General features: G+C 41.1%; 3 protein-coding genes across 5 annotated transcripts; all 3 read left to right on the plus strand.

Annotated features, from left to right (window-relative positions):
• The first annotated feature begins 84 nt into the window (after nt 1–84).
• Nucleotides 85–1,154, plus strand: LOC132259294 (thioredoxin-like protein 1). Its single transcript, XM_059756859.1, has 2 exons — nt 85–251; nt 316–1,154. The coding sequence occupies exons 1-2, from the start codon at nt 157–159 to the stop codon at nt 1,076–1,078; spliced, it is 858 nt and encodes a 285-aa protein (XP_059612842.1). The 5' UTR covers nt 85–156; the 3' UTR covers nt 1,079–1,154.
• Nucleotides 1,155–1,771: 617 nt separating this feature from the next.
• Nucleotides 1,772–18,104, plus strand: LOC132259561 (uncharacterized). Of its 3 annotated transcripts, none has more exons than XM_059757246.1 (7): nt 1,772–2,119; nt 5,813–6,071; nt 9,266–9,446; nt 9,529–9,586; nt 9,721–9,875; nt 12,616–12,901; nt 15,538–18,104. In XM_059757246.1, the coding sequence occupies exons 2-7, from the start codon at nt 5,993–5,995 to the stop codon at nt 15,769–15,771; spliced, it is 993 nt and encodes a 330-aa protein (XP_059613229.1). In that variant the 5' UTR covers nt 1,772–2,119; nt 5,813–5,992; the 3' UTR covers nt 15,772–18,104. The 3 variants fall into 3 exon arrangements, with proteins under 3 accessions (XP_059613229.1, XP_059613231.1, XP_059613230.1); XM_059757248.1 differs by having other exon boundaries at nt 15,541–18,104; XM_059757247.1 differs by lacking the exon at nt 1,772–2,119 and adding an exon at nt 2,136–2,193.
• LOC132259562 (ran GTPase-activating protein 1-like) lies at nt 2,774–4,085 on the plus strand. The gene is made up of 3 exons (XM_059757249.1): nt 2,774–3,071; nt 3,134–3,309; nt 3,376–4,085. Exons 1-3 carry the CDS (start codon nt 3,020–3,022, stop codon nt 4,042–4,044), a joined length of 897 nt encoding a protein of 298 aa, XP_059613232.1. The 5' UTR covers nt 2,774–3,019; the 3' UTR covers nt 4,045–4,085.
• Nucleotides 18,105–18,405: the final 301 nt, after the last annotated feature.

The raw sequence follows: 18,405 nt of genomic DNA on the forward strand, positions 1-18,405 counted from the left end.
GAGTCTGGGGAATTCTTCCGGAGACATTTGCTTGGATTCCTCGCATTGGCGTTGCACTGACAATTGTTAAGTTTCGTTCAACTGTCAGTTTTGAGCAGAGTCATCGTTTTATTTGTTATCGCTTTCTGGTGTTTTTGGGGCGCTCTAGAAGAAATAATGGCAGTCCGGGTGATAAATGATGAGACCCACTTCCAGGCGGAACTTTCGGCAGCTGGAATAAAGCTCGTTGTGGTTGATTTCACGGCCACCTGGTAAGTCTTAACCTCACACTTGTCTTTCCGGGGGAGTTAACATGAGTGTGGGGGCTCTTTTCAGGTGTGGCCCATGCCAGAGAGTCGCTCCGCTGTTCGAGCAACTGCCCGGCAAGTATCCCAAAGCTGTCTTCCTCAAGGTGGACGTGGATAAGTGTGCTGAAACGGCGGCCGCTCAGGGAGTCTCAGCGATGCCAACGTTTATCCTGTACCGGAATCGCCAGAAGATCGACCGGCTGCAGGGCGCAGACATGCAGGGGCTGGAGAACAAGATTCGCCAGCACATCGGCTCAACGGAAGACGATAGCGGTGAGGACTATGGTCAGGGCTTGATGGAGCTCAACTCTTTCATCTCGAAGAACGAGTGCGAGTGCCTGAATGAGTCTGATGATCATCCCTTGGCGCACTGCCTCACGCCCGCCGGTGGCTTCCTGCAGTCCGACGTGGACGAGCAACTGATCATCTCCATCGCCTTCAATCAGCCCGTGAAGCTACATTCGCTGAAGCTGAAGGCGCCCGTGGCGCTGGGCCCCAAAACGGTGAAGCTGTTCATCAATCAGCCGCGCACGATGGACTTCGACATGGCCGAGAGTTGCTCTTCCATTCAGGATCTGCAGCTCACTGAGAAGGATCTCGACGGCACGCCTGTGGCGCTAAGATTTGTCAAGTTCCAGAACGTTCAGAACATCCAATTGTTCGTGAGGGACAATCAGACTGGCGATGATAAGACACAAATCGACCATCTGGGCTTCATTGGCGTGCCAATCTCCACCACGAAGATGGAGGACTTCAAGCGCGTGATTGGGAAGAAGGGCGAAAGTCACTGAAATATCTGGGAATAAAGAATTAAAGCTTGCGAAATTGTTCCACAAAGAAAAGTCACTTTGATCAAATTGTTTCTTTATATCACGTCCCATTTGTCGGTTGTATTTTCCGTATTTTCAATCCTAAATGGCCTCAAGTCTGAAATCCTATTATAAATCCCATACATCCTTAAAGATGTTTAATGCAATTCAAATATATTCCCTTTGAAATTACACTTGTCGTGTGTGTTTCATGCAACTAAATCAAACTTAAGTTCATCGCAACTAGTTGCACGTTTCAATTATGTTTCGCGCGAATCACAGTGGAAATATCGAAATCGCATGAAATTTCATTTCTACAAGATAAAATTAATTAATTTTTCAAAAACTTTTGTGTTGATTTTGTGGCGCGCCACTGTGTGATTTTAAATTCCACTGGGCTCCCCCGCCCCTGAGTTGAGGGAGAAAGCAATTAAGTGAGCACAGAGAGTCGTTCTCTCTCTCTCTCTCTTTCTCATGTTTCTCTCTCGGGAGGAAAATCGATTGATCGGGACTCTGAGAGACAGATAAAAAGCGCCTCTAGCTGATCTCTTCTTCCCCACAGCTTTTCCGCCTTCGTCGCGCTCGCCAGTGAAGGCAGAGAACAGCGTGTTATCTCGCTCAAGCATGAGAATGTTGGGAGGAAAATTTTCAGCAGAGAAAATTCGTCTCAGTTGTGTTCGGAAAACTTCACAGACGATATCCATTCCATCGGACGAGAATTTACACTGTGTTTCTTTTCCGTGTCCACCATTTATTGTTTGGTCAAAATTAATAATTCTGGCTGGCTGTTTTTCCGGTGCTCGATATTTTGCCTGTTTTTCCCGCGGCGCGACTTTTGCGGAAAAGCAATACCGTGTGTGTGAGTTGGAGAAAGGGGGAGAAAAAAGTCTCAATTGGGGTGCAGAAAGATGCTCAAATGAGGTGAAGTGGAGAAATGTGTGAAGAGTGTTGAGGAAAAATTTCTGCTGGAAGCGCTTGGAAGGAAAAACTCTGAGAGTCCCTGGCGAGAAGGAAAAGCCAAGTGTAAGTGGGAAAAGGCCGCAGTTCTTGGATGTGGTGGAAATGTGATGAGAATATTCGGCCATTTTCTCTCAAATGTATTTCCACACTTTGCATCTCTCTTTTCGGCTCTGCCGAAATTTTCCTCCCTTTTCCTCTCTGTCTCTCTTTTGCCTACATAGTTATGCGGCAATTGATGATATAGTTTTTTTTTCTGGTGTCGCACAAACTGACAAAATGTAGTGGATGAAATCGTAAATTTTCATTAAGTTTCGCGCCATTTGAATTGGATTTTTCACGGTGTGAAAACACACGCCTGCAGTTTTCACGGGTTTCCCAGCTTTCACGCATTCCGTCGTCAACCCAATCGATAATCTAGGAGGCTTTGCGATGCGGAGACGGGAGGCTTAGGCGCTAAACTTACGCTACTACGTCGCTTTGGTTGCTTGTTGATGGAAATGGATTTTTTGGGAGGATTTTCCATGCTTTGTGGAATTAGATTTATTGATTTCTGACACACAAATATGTATTTTCAGCTTTGAATTCCTTGTAATGAGGTTTTGTTTCTGAATCTGATTTACACCAAAATATTCTAACATGGGGTTTCAGCAGAGACACATTGAGAATTTTTTAAAAATGCATTTTTGCAAAACAACACTAATCTTGATAATTCAGGATTATGAAAAATCTTTACGGGATTTATTCCTAAACCTCCAACTGAATTCCATATTCAAAATGATTCGATGAATTTGGCGATGTTTTCCGATGATTCGCTGTCAGAATTGTTTGTAAACAAGAGTGTGCAGTTCAGATCCGCTTTGCAGAGCCGAGGAAGAAGAGCGCTCAAGATCCTCAATTTGCGTGGCCAGCGAGGTGATCCTGAACCTGATCAAAGTCCAAAGTGTTGAGAGTGTGCTGAGCAGAATGTCTGACTCGAAGGTGAACAAGATCAAGAAGGAAATGCTGGGGAAGAATAGTAAGTTTCGTAGGTTATATGCCAAGAACACAGAGTAATTGGGGATGTTTTGTGTTGTCAAGAGAGCCTCCAAAAGCGCTCCCAGCGCATCGTACGATCTCAGCAATATGTGTACGTGACGTATATGGAGGAACATCCGGACTTTGTCACCAACGAGACGAAGGAACACTGGAAAGAGCTCGCGAGGCGCCTCAATGACTCGAATGGGCCGAAGAAGTCCCCGGAAGATTGGAAGACAGTGAGTTGGAAGCATTGCTGGGCGTCCGGAAGGGGTGGATGACCTGTTTCTCTTCTCTCTTGACAGACCTTTATGCGTTGGAAGCATCAGGTGGCGTACAGAGCTCGCCAGGCGGCCACAGGGCAGAGCAAACTATACAAAACCCTCACGCAAATCGACGTGAGAGCGTTAATCGCCCTGGGCAAGGAGATCCCCATGAATTGCCACATTATCGGCGAGACAGATCCCAGCGAACTGATAGAGATGCACGCCAAGAAGCGCGAGAGCCTCAAGTCCGAGCCAAACAAATCGGAAGCAAGCTATGAAGCGCCGGAAGATGAAAATGAGGAGCAAATCAAAATCCTACAGGTGGAGGAGGAAGAGGAGGAGGATGAGGAGGAAGATGACGAAGATGAGGAGGAGGATGAGTATGTGCAGGAGCCGAAGCGCTTCCGGCAGCCCGTGAAGACCTATCAAGTGCACAAGCGCAAAGCTCCTATTGCTGAGTCCACGAGGATCATCAATCAAGCTGCCCCATCCAATATGCCTGAGCAGAGCCGAGCCACGTCTCCGGATTCGCCTGAGTACGTGTCCCAGGTGCGCCCCCTTGACGACAGGCAGTTTCAGCTGAAGAAGCGCGAAGTGCTGGCGTTGGAGAGACGCGCCATGGCCCAGGAGAGAATAGCGGACGCCTTCGAGAGAATCGTGAATGTGCTGGAGAGTCGATTCGAGAGAGATCTCCCGGACCTCCTGTAGGCGTGCTGTGTAGTCCTTTGTGAGCATTAAATAGTATTCCTGGCAAATGTCGTCTTTTCTTCGCTTTCCGGACGGGCAAATCGATGCCTGAAGGCCACCAACCACTTGTCGGAGGGCATTTTCTCCGTGTGTGTCTATTCTCGGTCGTCTTGACTTTGAAGGGCGTTTTTAAAATAGCCTCCACTGGCTGGGAAATGCTTGGGAAATGTTGGGGTAGTGGTGGCGATTACGATTGTGGCTCATTTGCAGAGAGTTCAACTGGGATTTAGAGCACAAGGGGGTGCGATCGAGATGTCTAGAAGGCAAGTCTGCAAATTACAATTTGAGATGAAAATTATTCAATAAATTTACTTTGGGTGAAAAGGAAATATTTTGCTATGATGAAAAGTTTAATTAGTTCGACTTGTTTTCACTCATTTCTTGGTTGAATTCTGCAATTGTGATATAAATTTAAAGTCATTCTGATGTTCTTTCATTCACAAATAGTTCTTTTCTTTCATAGCGACGCAAAAGTTTCTAAAAAGACTTAGACGCCTAATCTCACGGTCAAATCTCTTGTTATCAGTTAAATGTTTGACGAAAAACCCTTCCTTTGATATGGCAATAACTATATAGATAAGTTTAATCTTTTCCTTCCGGCACTCAACACAAATCCGTCCCTTGAATCTGTCTTTGACCCGAATAAAGATTTATGGAAATTGTCCAAATTGAAAATACCAGCAAAACTTTTTCATTTTCTCAGTCTGTGAGCAATAAACACCTAGATCAGTTCACTATCTGACTGTCTGTGAGAAGGACAATTTCTCCCCACTGTAATTACTTCTGTGCGACAATAATCTTGGAGCTTCTGTAACTGCAAAGTTGCCACAATGCAGAAGACTATTTAGCAGATTTTTCGTCCAATTTCCCCCGGGCACATTGGCCCCTTAATGTTGTCGAATTATTTATGTTTGGAACACTGGCGGAGGATTGAGACTGGCCAAAAGTCCTTAAAAGCCCATTTTTGTGCCATTTCCATAAATTGTCCTCTTCAATCTTCTCCCATTCTAAATCGCTTTGTTTTCAACAGTCGTCATGTTTTCCATATAAACCGTAGTTTTCCCTTCTCTTCGGCGCGCGATGTTCAATTAGCTCATGGGTTTCTGTTTGTGTGTATGGATAATCGGAAAAAAGAGGAGAGAAAACGACAAAGAGACGTTGATTTCTGTTTGCCAATGAACTGATTAACCCTCGCCGAATTGTTGATTCACACTCGAGTGGGTGGCGCGCGCGATGGGAGTTAATTGTGCGAATAGGAGTCTCGTCTGCTCATTTTCCAGGCCTTTCCCGCCACTTTTCTTTCCACTCTCCGTGTCGCGTGGGCAATTGCCGCCGAAACGACCCATGGATTTCAAATGACGGTCGTGCAGAGAGAAAAAGAGAGTCACACGGAATGAAGAGGGGCTATTTTTGATATAAGTCGCGCTAAAAATAAACCCAACCGTGTTTAAATTGAAAGCGTAGTCACTCATTCGATAGTGTGGCGCGTATATTTTTTTCTTTCACGAACTGCTGCGTGTTGTGTGTGGGAAAAAGTGGTGGAAAAGAGAGAGAGGAAAATATTGTGAGTGGCGCGCAGACAAATAAATATTCCAACAGACCAAAAAGCAAATGAATTTGGGTTTGGGGAGCGCTTTCAAGGGGCTGAAGAGAGAGAGAGAGAGAGATGGAATTGGATGGGCAAGTTCGGTGCTTTATGTAATCATGGTGTATTTCTCTGTCATTGCAGGCCGCGAGCTGTGACGGGGTGCACTCGAATGATGCCTCTGGGCGGCTCAAGGACCTCGCCGTGGCGCCCGCGGCATCCGCAGACGCCCGCGATGGCCCCATGCTGGTGAGGGCGGCGCACGCTGCCGGAGTGTTGAGTGTGACATTGGGGAATGATGTAAAACGGGTGATTCAGTGAAGAATGGGCTGTGGACAGAGCAAGATTCATCTCTACCCAAGAAAGTCCAAGAGCAAGACAAATGGCAAGAAGAGCGGACATGGTGAGTGCAAACTATCCATCAACAGACTTGTTGCACAGCAAATTTGCCTTCCTCGAGAAGTTACAAGGGGTTTCGAGGCTGGTGAATAGCGGATAAATATTGAGAATCTCCGCTTCGAACTCTCTTAAAGAACACGGAAAGTTCTACTCGTGAGAATTGTAAAATTTGCATTGATGAAGGCTGGTTTTTGTTCAATAAATAGTTCAAATTAACAATTTGCATAAATTAAACTCAAAAAAACAGAGTGAATACTTAAAAAAAATGACAAAAGAAACCAAGGGGGATATAATATAGTCAGAAAGTAGTGTACAGCTCAGAAGAAGTACTTAAGAAGTGTTCAAAAGCATTAAATATTCATTTCTTGCGTACTTCTTTTATTGCCAAAATATTCCGATTCTTTGGATTTCTTTTTATTTTTTGCATAGAAAGAATAACAATAATCTTTTTCTAGTTTATGTAGCGAAGATGTTTAAAAACACCGGTTTGATTCTTGCACAAAAATTGGATGGAAACTTAAGAGATTTAATTTAATTTCGGAAGTGCTGCACAGATTTGAGGCATATTTTCTCCCCCTTGAAAAAAGCAGTTGATTTAAAAACATTTGAGCGCTCATAAAAGTATGATAGTACAAGCGATAATACAAGAGATTACTGAATGTTCGCCACAAATTTTCACATTATCGATAAACAGTGCAATGAATAAATTAACAAATGGTCAATTTCCATTGTTAATTAACAGTTAAATGTCCTTTTGTGCTCTAATTTTGGGTGGCCTGATGGCTTTTCCCCATAATGATTCTCTCGGAATCTCAATAAATTCACCCGCAATATGACACGAACTGATATGTTGTGCTAAAATGTTTGTGAAATGCAACGAAAGAAGCACAAATGTTTAGCCTGAAGCATTAATCAATATTTACAAATATTTTCTGAAGGCTCGCGATTAGCAAACAATTCTTCCCCTCCTCATGATTTGCATGCATAGAATGGAGAATTTTCTTCACGCATAACAACTTTCTCTGGAAATTGAGAAGATAAATAGAGAAATCTATTTTATGTCCTAAAACTCTCCATCCAATTAAAAGTTTTCCTGCGCGGTTTTTTTTTCGTGGGCAAAAACCCCATTTGAGCCGCAAATTTTCTCCTATTTCCTTTGTGTGTTTATGTTTTGTTGACAAGAGGAGAAACTGCGCGAGGGTTTTTGTAGATTGTTGTTCGAGAGTCCCTTCGGTGGATTATTCAATTTCATTCGCTGCTGTAGTAAAATGGAAAAGCGATAGGCTGAATTTGATGGCGGGGAAATGGTGTTAATTGCTTCTGATAAAGAGCCTTCAAAGTTGTCTCTCTGGTGCTTTTATCGGTGAAATCCCATTTAATGAAACCTCCACTAAAACACAGAGAAAGACAAAAGAATATCATCTCCTGTTCTCCTTTTTTTGTGTGATGCAAAACACACCATCAGAATCTTGACTTTATATATAATCGCCAAAAGCTTTTCCCCACACATTGATTAAGTGCACAATTCAATTTGCTCTCGATGGACGACCGTCCAAGAGAAGACGAGGAAAACTTGCGGCGAGGATTGAAAACTCATTAAAATTGATCGATTCTGGCCTTTCAGTTTAACGAGCTTTTGCCGCCTACGAGCTTTTATAGTTGGGGAAGATTCTTCTTTCCATGAATTTATGCATCGCAATTCATGAGACTCTCCATTTCGCCTTTTCATTAAACTTTCATTCAATTTTCCACACAATTTCCACCTAATTTTTATGCCTTATTTTCTCGCACAAATGGGAAAATCGATAAACTACCAAAAGCACAAGCATTCCTTCAACTTATCTCTTTTAATACCCAGAGAGAAAAAGCTGTGGAAGACTGTAGAGCGCCTTTTCTGGCTTAAAGAGTGAAAAGTCTTAATCGATTTTTGATTTTATCCAATTCTCTGTCCATCCCACGCACGTCTTAAAGTCCTCCCCGTCTTAAAGCCATTGAAGAGGAGCACCTGAAATCACAGCTTTCGCGGAGTGAAAAGCTCCACCCCAAAAGTGACTTTAAGCGGTGGGGAAATGGGAGGAAATTCACCGTTAAAAATTCAATTACAGTGCCACAAAGCTCGATAGAGACTCGTGTGTAATTAATTATTTGGAAATGGTGTGCGCCAGGAAGTGTTGCCGGGCTTAAAGTCTGTTTGCAATTAAGGTTAATCCACCCCCATGAAGTGTGTGGGGGAGGCTTTCGAGGGGACGGCAATAAATCAAAATAGATAATATTCCAGCGAAAGCTCAGGAGTTTTGTGTTTACTCAGATGGAAAGGACAATGATATACAAATATTAGTGTTTTTGGGGGTGAATCACATTTGAATATTACAGTTTGAGACATATTTTGGCATGCGAAGCTTTTGTGGCTTATAAGGTCATAGGTTGAATATTGACGAGGAATATTCATTTGGGGAAAAAAAGTTAAATGAAAGGATTAGAATAGAAGTGAATGTGAAGAGCCAGGAATTTTGATGCGATAAATCCTTCAAATGAAAATTGACATTTGATTGTCACTTGAGGTTATGTGAAGTCATAACCTCAAACAATAACCTCTTAAATGGAAATTAAAATACCACAAATCTTGTTTATTGAGGTTTATTACCGACCACAATTCACGATGCCGCATAATTTGCTATTTAAAGTGACTTCTATTTAATAATAAAGTCACTCTTGTGCAGTTGTAATTACGTTAAAAGTTGCGATGGAATAAAGAGAATATCGCCAAATGGAAGGCGAGGAAAAGTTGGAAATCGAAAAGGGAAGGAATTGTGATGAATTGAAAGGAAGGATTTGTAATCAAAAGGGATATATTTAGAACAGAATGTCGTGTGATAGAAGAGGAAAATAAAAGAAGGATGTTCTACGGGTTTTTGGGGAGGTTGGGAAAAGAATGAGAGAAAACGTTCAGCAAGGATGCGGATTTTGTATTTAAAATATCATCCAATTTGTGTGATGATGAATGGGTATTTTTAAGGGAAATACATCATTTATTATTCCCCAGGCTTTATTTATGCATAAAAGAGGAAGTATTATCTTGAGAAATATATTGTCGTGATTTATGTCCACAAAATTGCATTTAAATAATTTCCTTGGCGCGCGAGCGTGAGAAAGGGAAGAAATGGGGAATAAAGAGCGCGTTTCTCTTGTCCTTTGCAGTCGACATAGACGCAGATGCTGATGAGGACGAAGGACACGTCGGCGACCGCGACAAAGAAATCAATAAAGAGCGTATCGACGAAGAGAGTACGTTGTCCGATGGGAAGGGCTCGCCGGAGCCAAATGGAGAGATTAATGTACCTATTCTGAGGCCAAAAAATGTGTCACTGCTGCAGAGCCAGTAAGTTTTTTTTTCTTTTCTTTTCTGCTGTCCTCAGAGGGACTTTTCAAATTGATTTTCATCCATCTTTGACGCTTTCCAGGGACATTTCTTCTAGTCAACAGAACTTTTTCCGTATGCTCGACCAGAAGATTGAGGATGTGAGTATTTTTTGTGCATATTTTGGGAAAATCAAGATTTATGCTTGAATTGTCTATCGGAATTTATGGGCACTTTAGAGTGCTCTTCAATGGCCTCTTTTTCACCTATTCATTCATGATTGACTGTCTGCCAGGGTCCCGACTATGATTCATCGAGTGAGACTGAAGTGGCGCTAGAACAGGCGAGGCTCACGAGTCTGTTCCACCACTGGGAGTCGGCGAGTCTCTCGGCGTCCATTTGTTCATCAACGAGCCCTCTGCAGAACACGCCAGTGAGGCAGCCAATGCGGTATGAGAACCTTTAGAACAGACAATTAGAGTTTGGCCTGGGAAGGTGGCAAAAAGAGTGCGCGTTTAGTTGCCTATCATCGCGTATATCGTATTATGAGTTTAAGAGAAGAAGAGACACACGCACTCTCTATAGTTTAATCCCAACGGTGAGTTAGTGTTGCAACATTTGAAGACTTTATCCCATGTGTTTCCGAAACCCCCTTTGTTCTTTTGCGTCAGAATCTTCCCCGCATTTTCGTGACTTTGCGTGTGTGTGTGTTTGTGTGAAAATTCCCGCCAGTCACCTATTTTGGCGCTGTTACTCCTTTATTTGCTGCTTCCCTCTTTACCAATTTCTTTTTTACATATTCACGCTTCTTCCGAACCCCTCCGCATTTCTCACTGTGGCGCCCCCAAAAAGGGGTTTGGGATGTGATGCAAAACACGCACACATAAATCAATTCCCAAGGATGGAAAATCTATGTGCTCTTGTAACTTGTTGTGCGCCTCAGAGACACTCCCTTAAATGACTCTGGGTTGTCTTATCGTGATTATCAGACTTGTTCTCGGGGGTGATTTCATTTTGACACAACTTTAATGGGAAATTTCAAAAAACATTCAGTGATATTCAACGCCACTGTTTGAGTGTATATAGCGTAAATCGCATGGGAGTAACTTTTCTTTCGGTTACAACTGTCGAGGGATTTTCCACCGTTGAATTCTCAAGCATAGAAGTGAAGAGAAGCAAGTTATTCCTTTAAAGATTGAGGATTTTTCAATAAATGTTTAAAGTATTATGAGTATGTGTGTAATTGGGCGTGGCGTTCCTGTAGGTGGAGCTTATCTTTTGTCCAAACCATCCTATCGATCCTACCAGATTCCTTGTTTCTGTCTTTGTCTAAATTCCTCAATGAAACAATTCATAGAAACTGGATCTGAAGAGCTTTTAGGGCAGATTTCAGTGTCAATATGAGAAATAAATCAGAATAACATTAATTACCATAATCTTCCCATGTCTCGCCAATTACATTTCAAACAAAATGGTTAAATACACGGTCTATGTTAAATATTCTGTCGCAGTTCGATAAATTGTTGCTAGAGAATCTAATAGAAATTTTATCATACCTTTTGATTGTTGTCTAAAAATAAAAATCCTCATTAAACTCATGACTGGAGAGAATTGGGAGATTTCAACAAGTTTCTAATGAATTTCCAGTGTATACTTGAGAAAGTTTTTAGCATTCTCTCAACCTGTTTTTCTCGCCTCTTGTGTTTCCCCGATTACAATCGAGGGACATAAAAGTTGACCAAGAGGCCTCTTGTCAATTTTCTTGGGAAATCAATCAAGACACTCCGCCCCCAAAACTCAGGGAAATTGTTCTTTTCCAACCTCTTAAAGGCGTTCTTCCAGCACTTCGACACTTTCGAGGAGGGGAGGAAAAGTTTTAAAGTCCTTCACCCATCAAGTGATGATTTGGGAGATGCCAGAAGATACCCGAGAAACTAATTGTGGTAATTAGAAAAATCGAAAACCCTCTGGGGGGTGAAACAAAGTGGGGATGGAGCGTATTAAATTGGTGTTCTCCTGGGAGGACATCAAGGGTTGGAAAGCGGAGACAAAAGTCAGGCGCTTGCGAAGGAAGAAAGTTGGGTGAATTAAAGTGTAAAGTTACCTGAGCTTTTGGACTAAACTTGCACGTTGGCAATGGTCAAATGGGTGGAGCTGAAGAAGACCCTTTTCTGGGTATTATGAACCCCGGAGTTTTCTTGCAAACACCCTCCTCCTCCTCCTGCCCAAGGATTTCCTTCGGGAAAAGACAAGGTGTTGAGGCAATTAGGAAAATCCGAGTTATAGCTAAAAGCTATGCGCGAGAATGATTGTATTTTGCCGACAGAAAATTGCATTTGAAATCTTGCAAACTCAAATATGGGGAAAATGTGGGCAAAAGATGGGAAAAATACGACGATATACGATGAATGCGGCAAAAAATGTGGCCGCAGGGCGATAAAAGGGGAGAGGAAATCCTTGGAAAATTACTATTTGCCTTCATGTGTATTTATTTAGCGTCTTATCTCTGTGCCTCTCCTTTCGGTTCCACGCCTCTTGTGTCTCGCATGTCCCGCAATTATCGTGAAAAGTTTCATGTTTAGGATGACAAGGAGAGAGAGAGAAAAAACTATGACAGATATTTTATCTGAAAATATGGAAATGTTTGTGAAAAACACAGAGAGTCTGAAGGGGTAAGAAAATAGTGGGTTTATTGCGATAAAGAGGCACTTTTTTATACTGTGTGTTATTTCAAAGTTATAAGCAAATTTCCTTGGCCACAAAACTTTGTGCGGATGATTTACATTTGGAAGCTTTGTTTGGTTTTCACTATAAGACATATATATATAGCCTTGTACCAATTTTATTAATATTTGAAGAGTCAGAGTGGCGTGGATTCCGTTCGCACAGCAATTCTGTGTGGCCAATTCGATGTCGAAAGAGTCGCGAAAGCTCTCGATGGCGTTTTTGAAGGGTTGACAAGTGGCCATGTGCTGTAGCATGAAATTTAATTAAAAATCAATTACCACGAATGATATTTTAGTAATTGATCCCACAACCTCTGCATAAGCCAATTAAAAATTGATCGAGTGCCCAATTACGGGCGTCGCTCTATTGATTTTCCCGATGCAATTGTCGAAACTCTGCCACGCCGATCCGCGATGGCGTCCGTGCAGAACTAACGCATTGTCTCTCATGTGCACTCTTGCAGACAAGCACCGCACCAGCTTCGCCCTCAACAGCCCTTGAGTGTGGAAATGTTGTCTCAGCAGCAATTAAAGCAGCCCAACATGAGTCCCAAGCGTGACGCCCGGACGCCGCTGTCGCAGACGATCATCCACCAGGGATACGGGGTGACGCAGGGCAACTCGCGGCTGCCGAGGGTGGGCGGCCAGGGCATCCTCATGGGGAGCCTGCCACTCTCCTATTACCCACAGCAGCAGTCCGCAGTGACAACTCAGGCGTACTACAGCGAGATGGTTCATCATCCTCTTCAGGTACTCGAGCCGCCTGCGGGCGCTCGCCCGACATTTTCACCATTTTCACCATTTCCACCCTTTCTCGGCGCGCCCTCGTTGAGACTCAAGTCTGCAAAAAGGGTTTTCCTTTCCCTGAAATTTATGCAATTCTATCCCAGAACAAAAGGGATCGCATTGCATATTCAGACGAAATTCTAAGAAACCAAGCTAGAATCTCTAATTTGACTAACGTTGAATCTCATGAGAATTCATCAGAAATTCGCCGGAAATGATTACACATAAACTGACACGATCTCTGCATTTTAAATCGGTTGAAATTCCTTAGGAAGCATTGAATTTCATGCCAAGAGGGAGATAATATGGCTTATCTGCACACGACTTCCTGACACTTCCACAGTTTCTCTGCAGAATTACTTCTGGATGTCTTGACAAATGCTCAATTTTGCCAAGGAAAAGAGAAATATTCCTAGTTTTAGCAAAAATTTGATGATTTTGAGGGTTATTTAACCGTCAAAATATGTCTTAAATTAAACACATAACCTATAAAAAGAATTTGATTTTTTTTAAGAAAAAACCTCAGAAAACGCCTAAATTTGTTGAAAGAAGAAGTTTTAGTAATGCAAAATTCTTCCTAACACTTCCGTAAAGTTGTACACCACTTCAGACCACATTATCTGCCCCTTGTTTCATGCTTTAATATAGAGATTCTTGATTGTCGGCAATGAAGAATTTAATACTATTTTTACCCATTTTCATATGTTTTCCATATTAAATTTGGAATCTAAAACTTCCGACGCGGATTGAAAGGAATTTTGCAAAAGTTAACTCATGCATAAAGTTTCACGCACACTAAAAATATGTTTTTAATCCCGTGATATGTTGAACTGAATGCAATTTTGCTAAAATTGCGAGTTTTATGTGCGGAAGTGGATGTTAAGTGTGCTTCCGAAAAAAATGTTGCATTGAAATAATGATGTGAAGTGACTTTTAAAAATGCTCGCACACTTTAAAATATGATAAAGAGCTAAAAAAGGGGGGAATGCTTTGCAATTTTCCATAGTGGCGCCATAAAAGTTTTAATCAATTCCCTTTAATATGCGACACAGTTCGTGTGTGTATATGAAATTGTGTCGTTACACCTGGAAAATATGTAGCAAATTAGCACATTGAATGGTAGAAAGGGTGGAGAGGAAAAAAGAGACTTAATTGGTTGCATGAGATTAAATTTGAGAGAAACAGAGGGCAAATTTTAGTAGTGCTTCTGAGGATAAAAATTGCTCCACTTCATGTTCAGCCAACATTAGTTAATTCGCAATTTCATATGTAATAAAAGTTCTTCCTCGGGCGAGAGTGAAACAAACTTACTAACATGTCAACTAAAACAGAGAAAATGCTCATTATTTTTCCACATGACAAAATCATAATAATGGAACACAAAAACATTTGCAATGTATGCGAATAATCTCTCCAGTGCTTATCACTTGTGTTGTAATTACGGTGAATTAAGTATGAGGCTGGGAAAAATGAGTCGCACAATGTGATGAATCGATTTGCATTCCCGCGAGGGTAAAATTGCAAAATGACCACCATTAAATATTTATCAAGTGTCTTTTTGTGCAGAGCTCAGCATTTTGATATGTTGCACGCCAACTGGCACCAAACATTTCCCACCACCCCTTAGAATGAGGCATTGTCTGGACAGCGTGAATTTTCCGCTGAATTATTGACGGAAGTGCGCTCTTGAGTGTTTTCCACGTCGCCGAGCGTGTGAAAAGTTGCGCGACTTCCTGGGCCAACTTCTGGCGAAATTCCACACTTTCACACCTGAACATTTCGCCGGTGGAATTTTGTGTGTAATTAAAATTGATTTTCACGCTCAAGAATTTCCCTGTTCCCCAACAGTGAGACAGAGAGAGGATTTTTCAAGTGATCCAAAGCGTCACGGCTTCGGGTTTGGGCTCATTAAAGTATGTTGAAACATGTAGGGAATGATGATGATGTTGAAGGGCAAACAGACGCGCGCGGCGTGGAAGGAAAATGTGGAGGATTTGCCCACGAGGGAAAACACACATCGCACACAGTGACTCTCACTGAACTTGGGTTCGCACTGTGAATGTCCTCCTGAATGAGATAAACGCTGATTGAAGCTTTCAGCGAAAAGTGGGAAACATTTCAAGCAATATTCAGAGCCAGTAATGAGAATATAAGCTTCACTGAATTTATTCAATAAGTATTAAGCAAAAAATACAGAGGAATTGTAACTTATATTTAAAAGTTTTGTGCCACAAGTCGTTCCATCTCTTAAATTTGAGTGTTATTTTATGATAAGAATCTGTCTTAAATCAATCACATAACCAATACAAGCAATAAAATCGATTTTTTCTAAGCGAAATAACTTGAAAAATGCCTAAATTTGCTGAGAGAGAAACTTTGACAGTGCAAATATTCGAAATATTTTAACACTTCCACAAAAGCTGTACACCATTTCCTAGCATAATGTCTTCCCCTTGCAAAATAACCGAATCGATTAGAATTTGTAGTTTATGAGAATTATATCCACTGATTCACATGCTTGTTTTCTTGGAAAAACCACACAATTTCTGCTGAAGTCTGAAGGCTTAAGGAGATATATGGCTAATCCTCCTTCGTCTCAGCAGGTGCAGTCGTCGCCGGAGCCGCGCTTCCCGCCGGCCATCAGTGTGCAGAGGTTGGCGCCGCAGGTGCAGCGGCAGCTGCGAGAGACGCAGGAGCTCATCAAGGACTCTTGTCCGCAGATGTACGCCGCCGGCTACGGCAGCCCCGGGCCGCCCATGCGAGCCGCTGGCCAGAGTCAGCGCGTGAGGCGAACACCCACCTTGGAGACGCAGTTCTCGCAGGAGTTGTCGTGATATAGAGACGTAATTGAATTGGGCGTGTAGGAGGATTCTCAACGTCGCCAATGATTCCCAAATCTCCTGGGCAGAGCGCGATCCGCGATGCGGAGGAGCAAACAATTGTAGCCACGTAAGTTTCTCTGCTGTGTTCAATGCGGCGATGGCCGAAAGGCGCGCCCCGCGCGATGCCAAGATGAGGAGCTTGTGCTGTGTGACTGGCCAGGAGACTTTCTCCCCGAAATTCAATTAGCCCCAGCATTTGCCACTTTTAATTGAATCACGCTCCCCGGTTTTTTGCCTCCTCGGCAAAATCGATTTCATCACCGCTCGCGCTGAGACGCTTCATGAGCCAAAAAGGGAATTCTGGGGAGGTGAAATTTAGTGATTGGTTGAAGGCTTTTGCAATGATGCATTGCAAAATTAATGAATTTACCATCTTAGGAGGGAGAATAGCATCGTTTTCAAAGGACTTTCGCAATGTGTATACTGAGGAAATTGTGGCAAAGCATGCACCAATCCAGGTGTTTATTGGTTTTCCCACCGAAATCTCAACAGTTTGGAATCACTTCACTGCCAAATCAATGAATTTTCCCACTTCAATTTAAGAAAAATATCTCGACATCTTCCTTAGAATAAATTGCCTTTCAGGAAAGTCACACAGCTCAACTGCTCATCCTGGAGAGCTTCATGATTATATATTTACCTTTAAATGAAAAAAAAAACTGCTGCAGATGAAAGAAAAAACTAGTAGAGAAAATTCATAAAGATTCTCAAATTTGTAAATATAGGAAATATTTTAGGTGAGAAAAAGTGTGTGGAAGAGAAAAAAATCTTAGAAATCTCATTTGTTCTCTCTTGCATAAGTGTCGTTCGATTTTTTTTCTATAGATTTTCTTTCCATCCTTTTTGTAGGAGGCAAAAGAAGAACCATATGAAGAATTCTTTTTTGGAGAAAAAGTGCGCGCGTTTTTATAGTTGATAAATTTTTCCGTTTGCGAGCAATATTCAATTGAAGCAAATTTTGCAATGTGTGTGAGGATGATTTATAATTTTGATTTATCGGTTTTTGAGTCACTTTGACAGGTGATTGAATTGTAACTTCAATGAAAAATCAACAGTGAAACAGTTAACCTACCTATAGGCCGCGGAAGAAGGGGCAAAAGGGCAGAAGGACAGTGAGGAAAGTAGTGTGGAAGTGGCGAAGAGCGGGGAAAAGTCGTGTATTTATCAATTTGACTAATTGAGAGGCTTGAAGAATTATGAGATTTTACAGTAGAGTTAAAAAGGAGATGCAAAAAAATAGTCTTATTCGAGATTGCGGCGAAAGTCATTTCAGAGAAAAACAAAATCTTTTTGTCGATTCTTTTCGTTCTGATGGCGTTGAAACACCAAGAATTACAAGATGAAGAAGAGAATAGAATGAAAGCACCGTCCGTTGTAAAAAAAAATACCCACGACTTTGCGTTCAGTCAGAAGAATAAGAGAAATGAATATTGATGAATATATAGTATGATATAAAGTTACAAAAAAATGAGAAAAATTGCAATATTATAAAATAATATATGAAATAATAAATATTCCAATTAATATTAACTATAAATGTATAAAAAAAATTATATAATTTTTAATAAGATGATAAAGAAAGAAAACTATTTAAAGTTAAATATAAAAAATGAGAGGAAAAGGTGAGATAGATGAATAAATTGATAAAGAAAAAAACACACAATTGTAAGAAAAGAAGAAATACAAATCTATGATAGATGATAAATCAAAAAAATACTTTATGAATGAAATGAAAAAAAAAACATTTTTTTTTAATATTTTGAGAAATATTCATTTCGAAATTCCTCTCTTTTTATGCATCGCAAAAAGAACCCAAAAAGTGGCCAAAGCAGCAGAAAAAATAGCAAACAAACCTTAGAAGAAGAATAAAAAAAAACTATTACAGAAAAAGACTTGAAAATGAAATCTGTCTCTCTGAATCTTCTTTAGTTGAGCGTTGAAGCGAGAGAATTTTGAAGCAGAAAAAGGCACTTAAGTAAATATTCTAGAAAAGAGAAAAAATGCATAACATGTAGTCAATTAGGAGAATTTTCTGTTTCTGAGAAAAATAAGAAAAAAAAGAGAGATTGAAATCTGGTTTGATGTCAACTTGGCTGGAAGGAAAGATGAAAAACCCATTCATATCCCAAGAACCAAATATAATAGCGAAAGAGGCCCAGAACAGAGCAGAGAGAGCAATTTTGCGGTTTAGCAGAGGCGGATGAACTCATCCTTTGATGGACTTTAGTAAGGATTTAGTGTCATGAGTAGGAATTAGTTTTCTCAAATTTGAAGACATGCGATAAGGGAGAAGAATGAGGAGGAAAAACACATACAAAATACTGTGAAAAATGTCTCGTAGAATAATTTTTATACGTTTTCAGACTTAATACTTTTGTACTTTTTCACAAAAGCACTCTCTCGATAGGACAAAAAGACTTTAACTTGGCAAGAGAACCATCAATAGTGAAAAAAACCAAAGAAAAGCAAAAAGATACCTATACTGATATATAGAATGAACAAACATATTTAGAGAAAAAGAAAACAAGTGTGAAAAATGTAGAAGTACCACAGAGCAAACTTTAACTGAAAACTGAACCAAGAATT

The sequence above is a fragment of the Phlebotomus argentipes genome, unplaced genomic scaffold, assembly GCF_947086385.1.
Source record: "Phlebotomus argentipes unplaced genomic scaffold, Phlebotomus argentipes genome assembly scaffold_18, whole genome shotgun sequence".
Classification (NCBI taxonomy): Eukaryota; Metazoa; Arthropoda; class Insecta; order Diptera; family Psychodidae; genus Phlebotomus; species Phlebotomus argentipes.